At 35.4% G+C, this 11051-nt stretch overlaps 1 protein-coding gene across 6 annotated transcripts; it reads right to left on the reverse strand.

Annotated features, from left to right (window-relative positions):
* Positions 1 to 5667: 5667 nt before the first annotated feature.
* Positions 5668 to 10772, reverse strand: LOC113315193 (protein CROWDED NUCLEI 1-like). Of its 6 annotated transcripts, none has more exons than XM_026563497.1 (8): positions 10309 to 10768; positions 9580 to 9789; positions 9133 to 9386; positions 8785 to 9055; positions 8621 to 8689; positions 6663 to 8464; positions 6359 to 6545; positions 5668 to 6268 (listed from the first exon to the last, which is right to left on the reverse strand). In XM_026563497.1, the coding sequence occupies exons 1-8, from the start codon at positions 10438 to 10440 to the stop codon at positions 6062 to 6064; spliced, it is 3132 nt and encodes a 1043-aa protein (XP_026419282.1). In that variant the 5' UTR covers positions 10441 to 10768; the 3' UTR covers positions 5668 to 6061. The 6 variants fall into 6 exon arrangements, with proteins under 6 accessions (XP_026419282.1, XP_026419281.1, XP_026419284.1 ...); XM_026563496.1 differs by having other exon boundaries at positions 8621 to 8692; XM_026563499.1 differs by having other exon boundaries at positions 8621 to 8692; positions 9580 to 9738; positions 10309 to 10767.
* Between the last annotated feature and the right edge of the window lie 279 nt (positions 10773 to 11051).

Here is an 11051-nt window from a genome sequence, read left to right on the forward strand (position 1 = left end):
GGGGTGTCTGATTGGTACAAGGAATTGAATAAGTTCTCAACATGCAAAGCGCTGACCCCACAAGGAATATGCACGCCTACCAAGCCTCTTTGAGCATCTCAAGAGTGCCTGAAGGAGTTAGACGCGGACGAAAGAGAATTAGGGTTTGGGTGAAGTACAAGTCTGAATTCAAAATTTGCCTCGGATAGGGATTCTGAAACTTCAAAAGGTAGTTGCATGTATTTGCTCATGGATCTTCACCAACATCAAGGCCATCCAAGAAACCTTTTAGAAACCCTCTTTTCCCCACATACCCGCCTGTACATGTTCAGAAACTCAAGGATGCACAAAGAGAGAAAATTAGGGTTTTGGCTGAGTAAACCCTAATTAACGAAATCTATTCTTCCAAGACGGAAATTTTGTCCCAGAAAGACTTCATTATTACTTCATTGACGTTCAACACAAAGTATCAGGGAATTCCAAGGTCTAGAATCGATTTCAAGATCAAAGTCACAACGATCGAAGGCTAAACATCAATTCGGGGATTCTGCACGTCTGAAAGAATGAATGAATTATAATTACGTACGAATGATTTGTAACCATCTATATACTCATCATAGAACAATCAAGGTTCTACTCTGATTAGGGGTCTTAATGTAGATGGTGAAATTTGGATAAAGGGAAAAAGTGTCATTTCAACCCTATAGACAGAACTCAACTCTCACGGGAGAGATTAAGCCCTTGGTCCTCAAGGCATCCATAGCCACGATTTCTAGTATACGTCCCCGCGAGACAATGCTGGTCGTGATGACGTGACTCCTAACGCACATCCTCAACGAGATACTGCTGGTTACGTAGGTTCTATAGAGCGTAAAACGTCCCCGGCAGACTTATGAACCAGAACAGTCACAATTCCGGCATGTTTTTGCGAGACGCGTCCGGTTATGATGCCATGATTCCTAGTATACATCCTCAACGAGATGCTGTTGGTCATGTATGCTCTGTAAATGCGTAAATACGTTCCCGATGGACTTATGACCCAGAGCGGAGATTTGCATATCTCCCGTAAGCACGACTCACCCTATTTGAGATCAAAGACTGATTTCTAGTACATCATCGTGAGATACACTGGTCATATCTTCTCTAGGCTCTGACTCGACTTACTGAGGTTTTCGGATAACTCTTAGGACATTCCCGCGAGATACGCTGGTTATTTTACCTCTGAGCCTTTTCGACGGACTCCTAGAACATCCTTTTGAGATACACTGGTCTTCTTGGCTCATCATATGGACATACAGTTGACTCCTAGCACATATCTGCAAGATACGCTGGTCAAAGACAAGCGAGAAAAACTCTCGAAGAGACATTAAATCGGGCGTACAAATCCTTTTCTCTCTCTCCACGGGTCGAGTCCCAGCTGACCGCAGAGAAATACGAATCTGTTAAGAAAATCTTCGGACAGATTTTTGAGCCATCCGCAGTAATCTTAGAGAAATTCAAATCTCTCTGCCGTCTGCAAAAATCTCAGAGAGATTCAAAATCTCTCTGCAAAAATCACAGAGGGATTTTTGAGCCATCCAACAAAATCTCTGAGAGATTCAAAATCTCTCTGCAAAAATCACAGAGAGGTTTTTGAGCCTTTCACAAAATCTCGAAGAGATTCGAATCTCTCCTCAAAATCTTGGATAACATGATAGGTACACGCATTACCTAGCGCTCAAGCCTATTTCTCAGCCTCTTAAATGCACTCATGACTAGTAAAGTGATCCTGAATCATACATGGCTATCCAAAAACGTGGATAGGCTCTCTTGAACACCACATGCTTAACAAAGGGACCTACAAACAATAATATGGTTTTCACATGACATGTGTGACCGGCCACGGAGAGATGGAGATCAGCCTCAGCTCCTCTCACACTCTGCACACGGTTTCTAAGGAATTTCATTTCTTTTCACGTGACTCATCCTAGTCAGTCTCACAAATCAGAGAATATCTCTCTATCTTGGCCAATTCGGCTAAAGAGAATATTTCTCTCTCAAATACGTCATCACAAAGGCTGATTCAGCTTCACACAAATGGGGGGATATCAATTAGGGTTTTGGTCTGGAGGTCTATGGCACGTGTGAGAAATACCCGGCTTATTTCTCACCGCAGAAGAGAATAAAGGCGGTGAAATAATGAGATAAGCTCAAACGAGTTTATCCCTATTCCTGAAGAGACGGGGGAATTTTTCCGCACGGCACGGAAATCAATCCTTATCTTCACCGACTTGAGATTAGAGAATCCAACTATAAATAGGTCATCTATTTTCCAAGCTACGATCATCTTTCTCATAACCTCTCAGAGCAATAATTTGTTATCTGATCTCTCTCTTCATCTGCTTTCCTCCCTAAGACCAGCCCTAATCCTTCTTCCCTGTGACTGAAGCAGCCTTTGAACGGCCACTGTGTGTGGTTTAGGCGAAGACTGTTCGTGCTCAACCTCCCGTAAATCACTTTCAGAAACCCTAGAATCCCACTTCTAACCTTTCTCAGATTTTAGGTAACTACAATTACCAATAAATAAATCCGTTGAATTGAGCAATACTTGCTCAATTGCTCGAATATTGATGCAACTATCAATATTCAGTAATTTGTCGAATCGAACAATACTTGCTCGGTTACTCAAATTCAACAGTATTTTCTCAGACGAGCGATATCAATATAAGAACACGTATATTCAATCCGTGAATCACTAAGCATTCGTCACTCATGCTCAATTCAACAAAACTAAGACTCATTGTCTAATTAGTCAACAATTGACTAATAAGATACACGTCTGTCATGCAGAATCCACGATTTGTGAGATATCAATCACGTCACATGGGGGAGATCAATTAGGGTTTTGGTCTAGCGGCTTACGACACGTGGATTCATCACGATGAGAAATGTGAGTAAGTCGTGTAAACTGTTGAAGGAGTTATCAAAGTAGTGGGTGGAAGGTTAACCAAGTCTCCACACAACACGGAACTGGTTTTCACCACGATCTCCCACTTTCCCACTCTTTCACTCGAGAAATCGCCACACTTACAGGGATCAATGTGTTCATCATTCTGGCAATATAAATAAGTCACAAATCGAGGACAAAGGACAATCAATATTCGTATGCATAACAACTCGATTAAAACTTATTCATAGAACTCAACATTCAGCAGTTCATCAAATTTGCAGAAATATTCAACACATCCACAATCCTTGATCATCATTGATCACATACAATTCTCAGCTTCCCTCCTACAGATCAACCCATCTCCCTTTTTGCGACCGAATTGACCTTGGAACAGCCATTGACTTGGTTTAGGCCGGATTCCTACAGATTGATCTCTCGAATCTAAGCACTCCCTTTGCAGTGCATCTGTGTGAGGTTGAACAGTTTGCTCGGTCGAGGAGTCTTGTCCGCACGCTCGATTCTTCACTTTCCTAAAAAACCAGCAAACCGTTTTCCCCCATCCACAGTCATGTAACATGTGGCTTTAAATCTACCAATTATGTATCCCGAATATGTTACATATTAATAATATTACAATTTGTTTAATTGGAAAGACAACTCCCATGAGGAAAGAAACAGGGAAAATAATTGTAAAATATTGTTCCTATTTATTTTCTTAAATTCTATAATTTTTTTAAAATGAAATATTAGGATTCGGTTGATATGGTCGCTATACAACGTCTATAAAACGTATCTGTCACCGTCCATTCTGTGGCCGCTTGCTAGTAGGTTCACCTATAAGTCGATTTTACCATAGTGTACAAACATGTTGCCCATCCACATGACTTCTCTAATTTTTAAAATCGAGAATTACCTTCGAACTTTCCCTAATATTATGTAAAATTCTAGACTCGTGCAACTTATAAGGAGATTATATAAATTGTACAAACGGTAAATGACTGATACCGAGGAATAAAACCTTAGAGTGTTTTATATTATCATCTACAGGTTGCATACTACATAATTTTTTTGTTGAGTAGCAACTCGCTGACCAAAATTATATGTATTTTTATTAATTATTATTTACTAAAGTTTTCATTTTAATATGTTTTTATCGATATAAACATAACATAATGTGAATTGTAAACTGTAGTTTAGATTGGGTCATGGGTTGTATGGGAATAATGAACTCATACTGAACAATTTCTCAGGACTTATAATAGGCTTCACATATATTGGGTAATTAAAAAGAGTTTAAACACGGTGTAAAAGTAATGTGACCAAAGTTACTAAAGTATTAGTTTGAATTCGACCGTGAGACCACAATCAACTGCAACTTGAGTCAAACATAGGTTTTATTCCATCCCAGCCCCCGAGTTTACTATCGATTTTGTAAATCATATAGTTATAGTTTCATGATTTACATCAAGTAATTTTGAACAAAAAATCTGGACAAACAATCTATCTAGAATATATAAAAACCGTGCAGACTCATAGCTAGTACAAGCACGAATTGGATGAACCAAATTTGGTTTTTGTCACTTCAAATTACACAGACAATAATCCTGTCATTATCAACGTCAATGAAAAAGATTGAACCTAACAGCTAACCTCTACATGGTATTTAAGGTCATATTTGTAAGGGGAGACTTACAAATCCAAGCCGCCATGCGCAATACAAAAACTACAAAACACATATGTGAGACCCACCTTTTTTTTCATCGGACGGCGGGACCCATCCATTACGTGTCTGCACGGGTTTTATATTGTTCAAATGAACGGTTTTTCCAGAATTGCATAATTTTTAAATTATTTTATTAAAATTACTCTTTACATAATCAGTATTGTCTTAAATCATGTATCTTTACTTTTATATTGGTTTTGGGTTAGGATTATATAAGTCACTTATACGAAGATAACTCAAAATTGTGTTAATTCATTCCTATTGTATATCTATTTTTTAAAGTTATAGTTTGAAAAGAGCATTTGTCTTGGAACTTTACGGTCACATAACCCAGAACCCTCCATACGATCTAAAATTATGTCAAAGAGCTAAAATTTACCAGTGGACCCAGTTTCTTCCGTTATAACCCAAAAATCTACGAATTAACTTAAAATACAACATCATAAGTCAAAATTTATCTGATGGCCAAAAATCTACAGTATTCTGTAATTTCCTATTATAAACCTATTATACTTTAAAAGACTAAATATGTACGTCATGTGACCTGAAATCTACTTGTGGATCTAAATCTACCAATTGCATGTCTGAAATATGTTACAGTGAGTTGGTTTGGTGGCACATCACAGAAGTTCCATATCAAAAAATATTATCAAGAATGTCAAAATCAGGACACCAACTTGATTGTCAATACCGGAGCAGCCGATGTACAAGAATTCTAAAAAAAAATTATGGAAAAAGAAATCGTTGCAAAGGAGATAATTTTTGAATGGTATGCTTTTTATGTTTCTATCCCAACTCTTAAGAACTTGCAATATGGAAATATCTTGGTAACATATACATGTTGCAAATTTGGTGGCCTAGAAGAAAAAGATAATAAATTAACATCTCTTTTATCAATGTTCTTATTCAAGATACATATGGTTCTATTTTTATTAAATTGACCTTGAGGATGTCAGCCCATCCTAGTTAGCTTTGACATAATTAAATTGACTTTAATAAATTAAATAACCATTTTTAGCTCTAGTACAATCTTAAATTATGAAAAATAAAATTCATAGTAATCAAAAGAAGAGGTCAAATACACCATTATTGAAAATGAATTTTTATTCCTCCCTAACGTTAAGGAAAAATAGGAAGGAGAATGTCTTGTTTGGGTTTCCATATAGGAATCACACGGAATGACCATTGGAGAAACTCCAAAAGACAGTTTCACAAGTAAATCCACTTTTTACGCTAAATGTTTCTAGTATCCCTATTTTCCCATTTTGGTTGTATATATTGGGTTGGACCCATTGGCTATAATTTTTTCTTATGGACCAAATAACAATTCGTCTTATCGATCAAACAACAAATAAATCCAGACCTTATCACCAAGCATCTCAGCAACAACATATGCTACAAAAGCCTACAAAAGATGGTTCTTGGTGCTTTTACGTGGTAAAAAAGGTCCATAGCTTCCTCCCTATTATCATACCCAGATGGTCCTCATCGTTTTCATCTTCTTCCCAGTCCTCATTATTTTCATGCATAATTTCTCCACTAAATTCGCTGCTGATCTCATCTTCGTAGACGTATTCAGTATCTGCGATGGATATTGAACAAGAATTTCTACCATCATTTTCTTCTCCAAATTCCACCTATTTAAGGAAGTTATTTTTGTTAGTTAACAAGTATATGAAAATAACATAGCTTTGTGGAATAAGAATGAAAAATAATATATATCTTACTCTAGTAGATTTATCTATCAGACAATGATCTTCCATAATGTCTGATTTCACAAATGGTGTGGTAGCTTCATTTTCGCTACCAGGTATACAAACTTTTTCCCCAATGCCCGTGTCATTATCAGTTTCTTTCATTTTCATTTTTCCTTTACTGAAGCTAGGTATTCGGTCCGCTGCAGCTTTTTCTACACTAATTTATATAGATAGAAACATAAAGGGTGTTATTACTCAAAACTTGGATCAAAATTTGGGATTAAAATTGTTCGAAAACTAATGTAGATGAAGTATAGAATGTATAGTAACTCACTTTTTGGGTCTCCTAAAATTGTATCGTCTTTTGGAAGGAGTTTCCAGTGCGAGAACAACAGTTTGTAACCTCTCTCTGGGACTACCATGCTCAAAATCATCTGACTGATTTTCATTGTTATCAACATCTTGTTCATTGATAGTGGTTTTAGAAGCATTGACATAACTCCTCTTTCTACCAGCAGTCTTTGCCCCTTTATCTGAAAAATTAAAGGATCCTTGGATTTCCCCATTGACATCAATAAATTCTTCTTTATTGGAGTCTGCAGTCATATCCTTCATTTTCTGTGATTTCCTAACTCTAGGCCTGCCCTTTGGCCATGGCTTTCCTCGTACAGTCTTTTGTTTTGATTGTTTGACATTATTTGTACCTTCTTGAGTCTTGTTATTCAATGTATCTACATATTGTGAAAGTTCATGTACATGTGCTCTTGCACTGTCATTCAATTGGGTCTCTTGCATATCAAACATATTACTCGATGACGACGGGTCTGTCCTATTTAATGTTGCATCTAATCCTGTTGAAGGGTCTGTCATATTTACTGTTGCATATAATCCTGTTGATGCCTCTTTATTAAATTTCATAATAGGTGCGAGTGATTCCCTAGTCGTACCGTGAGTGGTATTTTTTTCATTTCTCTTAAAAGAAGAGAATCTAAATATCTTTGAGGTGCATTTTCGAAGCCAAGACGTATTATCACTTGTAGGAGTAAAATCTGCACAAAATCCAGCATGAGCTGTTTCTCTATTTTTCAACCTTGGCAGAGGAATGCTATTTAAATCTTCAGATTCCTGGAAATCTTGGATATCACAAAAGATGCGTTCACTGATCACTTGTCCGCAGCTTTCACAATTCTTCAGTTTTACAAGTGATGTTACAATTTTTTTTCGTTGATCTTTGAGCTTCTTGACTATCAAATCAAGGTTGTTTATGTAGTTTTGCATTTCAAATTGATATTCCTCAATATATTTTTTGTTACATACAACTTCTGCTTTTTCTTTTTCAATCTTAATCCATTCCTCTTTCATTTCCTCTTTCTCCTTCCTAGCTAATTCTCTTATATAATTAATATTTTCCAATTCTTGTTTCTTTTCTTCTTCCAATGTTTTATTTGGTTTTAAAAGATGGTTCTCTACTTCATGTTTTCTTATATTGAAATCAACCTCGAGTTCTCTTTTTAAGACTTCAAAATTGTGTACGATGTTCTCGTATTCGACCCGTGCCTTTTCAACTAATGTTGTTCTCTCATTTTCTAAGCATTTTCCGAGTGGTTCTTTCTCCATACTGAGAGCGTTAAACTCCGTGAAATCGTGTGTCATCATATTCTCGTTTTTCAATGTTTCCTTCTTGATATGTTTTGTTAGTACCTTTTTCTCTTTACTGGCATGTTTTAACTCTTCTGCAATCTCAGCTCTTTTTGTATCCAACATTTCCCATTCCTTCTCAAAATTTTCCTTCTCCTGCTTAAGATCCTCACGCTCTTTCAACAACAATTCTTGTTGAAGTATACATTTATATTTTTCTTGTTCCAGTTCTGCTTGTAGGCAGTAAAGTATGTGTTTTTCTTCTTCACTTACATTCAAATTTTGTATCTCGTTATGCATTTGAATTCGTTTGTCAAGAAGGTCTTTTGTCTCTTGTCCTAGAGAAGAATATTCTTGATTGCCAATTTTATCCTTATTATGTATCGAGTCTCTTTGCTCCTTGTCTTTTGAAACAACTTTTCTTTCCAACTTTACAGAAGATTTTTCTATTTTCTCTCTTTGAAGATCGGCATCATTAAGGAGCTTCTGAACTTTTAGCTGCAAATATTAATATATAACACACCTGTCATAACCAAATCTAAATCCATATTTTTATTTAAGTGCGCCCGCATGGATGATAAATGCTTCTAAAGGATGGATAAAATTGTGTAAATCTGTTTAGAATATTTGGTTGAAGAAAAGTCATATACTCACTGTTCCCCCAGCATTGTGATTTTTGGTTGTTTCAAGTAATTCGTCATATTTTAGCTTCGCAACATCAGTCTGCTGCACCATCAAAATAAACCTGAATTTTTTTTACCATGAACTACACGAAGTGACAAAATCAACATACATGAGATAGATAAGGTGAATCTTGCCTCCAATTTCGAAGCTGGATCTGCCGGCCTTATGTTTTCTTCATCTTCTTTATTTCTCAAATTTAAGGTGTTAGTGTCAATATTTCTTTGAGACCCTTCTAGATCCTTTAGTTTCTGCGTAAGAGTCATGCAATTCGTATTGCCTCGATCATGTCTTTGGTTAAGGATCCTCCAGCTCTCTAGTTGTCTTTCCTCTCTTTTTTGTAGCAATCGTTCCCATGCTTGCAAGTCTTCCTTTTGTTTACGCAAAGTAACTTCATGTATTTCTCTCCTAAAAGTGGAGGTCAATAATAATTATAGGTGATTTATTTAAATTGCACAAGTAAAACTCAAATTGAAAAAACATACTCTGCAATGAAAGAGCGGTATTCACTTCGAATTGCAGTTTCACGAGCTTCCACTTCTTTCAATTTTCTTTTCATCTCCAAGCTAATTCGATTCACTTCAGCAAACTTATTGTCTGCAGCTGTAAGCTTCATTTTGAGCTCTGCTGATTTGTCTTCAACATTGAGAACCAAAGCATGAGCCTCCTCCATTTTTCTATCAGATGCGTATTTGAGTTCAGCAGATTCTGCCCGCATCTTCTGCAAAGCTTTCTCAAGCTGCAACATTCAACATTTTATAGAATTCAGTAGCACATAAATAAATAATGAGATGACACTCTTCTTTATTTGTATCTTCTAGAAAAGTATAAGTGTCGTACTATAGTAACGTCATTAATTTGAGTTTGATATGAATAAATATTTCATACAAAAGCAAAATATGCATGATAAAGGAGGGAATATCTTCTCATACATCAGCCGCACATTGCTTCTCAACCCCCACTGCCTTTCTTAATTCTTGATCCCGCTTCTCCATTTCAGATAATGCTATAAAATGTGCCATTTGTTCTCTTTTTAAGTTCTCGTTGGTAACTACCAATGCTTGTCTGATTTCTTCAAGATCTTTTGCCCACTGCTTCTTTTCGATCAAAAGAAGTCCCATATTATATTGGTAATCAAACAGCTATAACAAAATTTAACTTGTCATAATTGTAAAAAATGACCACTTAATTTTATATGATACCATGAATAACCTTGTAAGGCACGCATATTAGCAAAGAGTTGTCCCTGATATAGAAGAGAGAATTCTAAAACTAGACAACCTCATGAGATTTAAATGCAGATGAGGATGATATATTAATTCAGGTCTCAATTTGTCCCCTTTATTTTGTTCTATGCTGCTGCAATAATTGTACAACACATGATACTGGACAAGCATGTATATATATAACATGCATTATTATTCTATAAATATAATTGCACATCAAACTCCCCTGAAACTGCCACTCAAATAAATTATTATTATAATCGGTGTCATAATTTTTGTGAGCTATAAAATTAAATTTGTAGCTATAAAAATATCGATGTAATAAATAAATGAAGGAGAAAAGTTCTAAAAAAAGATTTTTGGATAAACATGATCATTTGAATTGAAAAGAAGCAAGAGAAAAAGAAATTAAAGTAATTATTTTCTTATGCTGACCTCATTTTCAAGTTTCATGACCGCATCCTCGAAACCTCCTCCTCCATTAACAACAGGTAACATTGACGATTTCCCTTCATTATTTCCTTCTCCATTGTTAGGGTATGAAACCCTGTTAACATTATTAGTCATCTATGCGTGAACAATAACTCAATTTCTTTTGATTATAAAATTTTAATTAAAATCACAACCTGATAATCTTTTATTTTCACCTTCATAAATAAGAAATTTAATGAAGGTGAAAAAGATGAATTTACTTGAAGAATTTCCACTCTCTTTTGAAAACTTTGAAAATCTAATAAGAAAGAATTTTTCTTTTTTTGCCTCCCTTATAGATGAACGACAACTTACGATCTCTTTCTATCTTAACAAATTTTTGTTTTCAAAATCGTAGCATTTTTTTGTTTTTGTTTTTCTGTTGGTTGATAAATTTGTTTGAAATTAATCTGTTTTTTTACTGATTTATCCTTCATTTTTTTCATTTTTCAATGGAGTTTAATGATTTATGGATTTTTTTTTTTTTTTTTGCATATTTTTAGGGAGATAAACGAGTGACATTTTTGTAGAAAGCTAACCAACTTAGCTTTCAAATTTTGTTACATTATCTGAAATAGAGATATTTCATGCATTTAGAGTTGATTAAATTTTTGTGAATTACATTGGATTTATCTATTATTGGCGATTTACAATTTGGTGTAACTGATTGCCAAGCTTGTTGATGAAAATTTTCAAAATAATATTTA

Source organism: Papaver somniferum, chromosome 10, assembly GCF_003573695.1.
Source record: "Papaver somniferum cultivar HN1 chromosome 10, ASM357369v1, whole genome shotgun sequence".
NCBI lineage: Eukaryota > Viridiplantae > Streptophyta > Magnoliopsida > Ranunculales > Papaveraceae > Papaver > Papaver somniferum.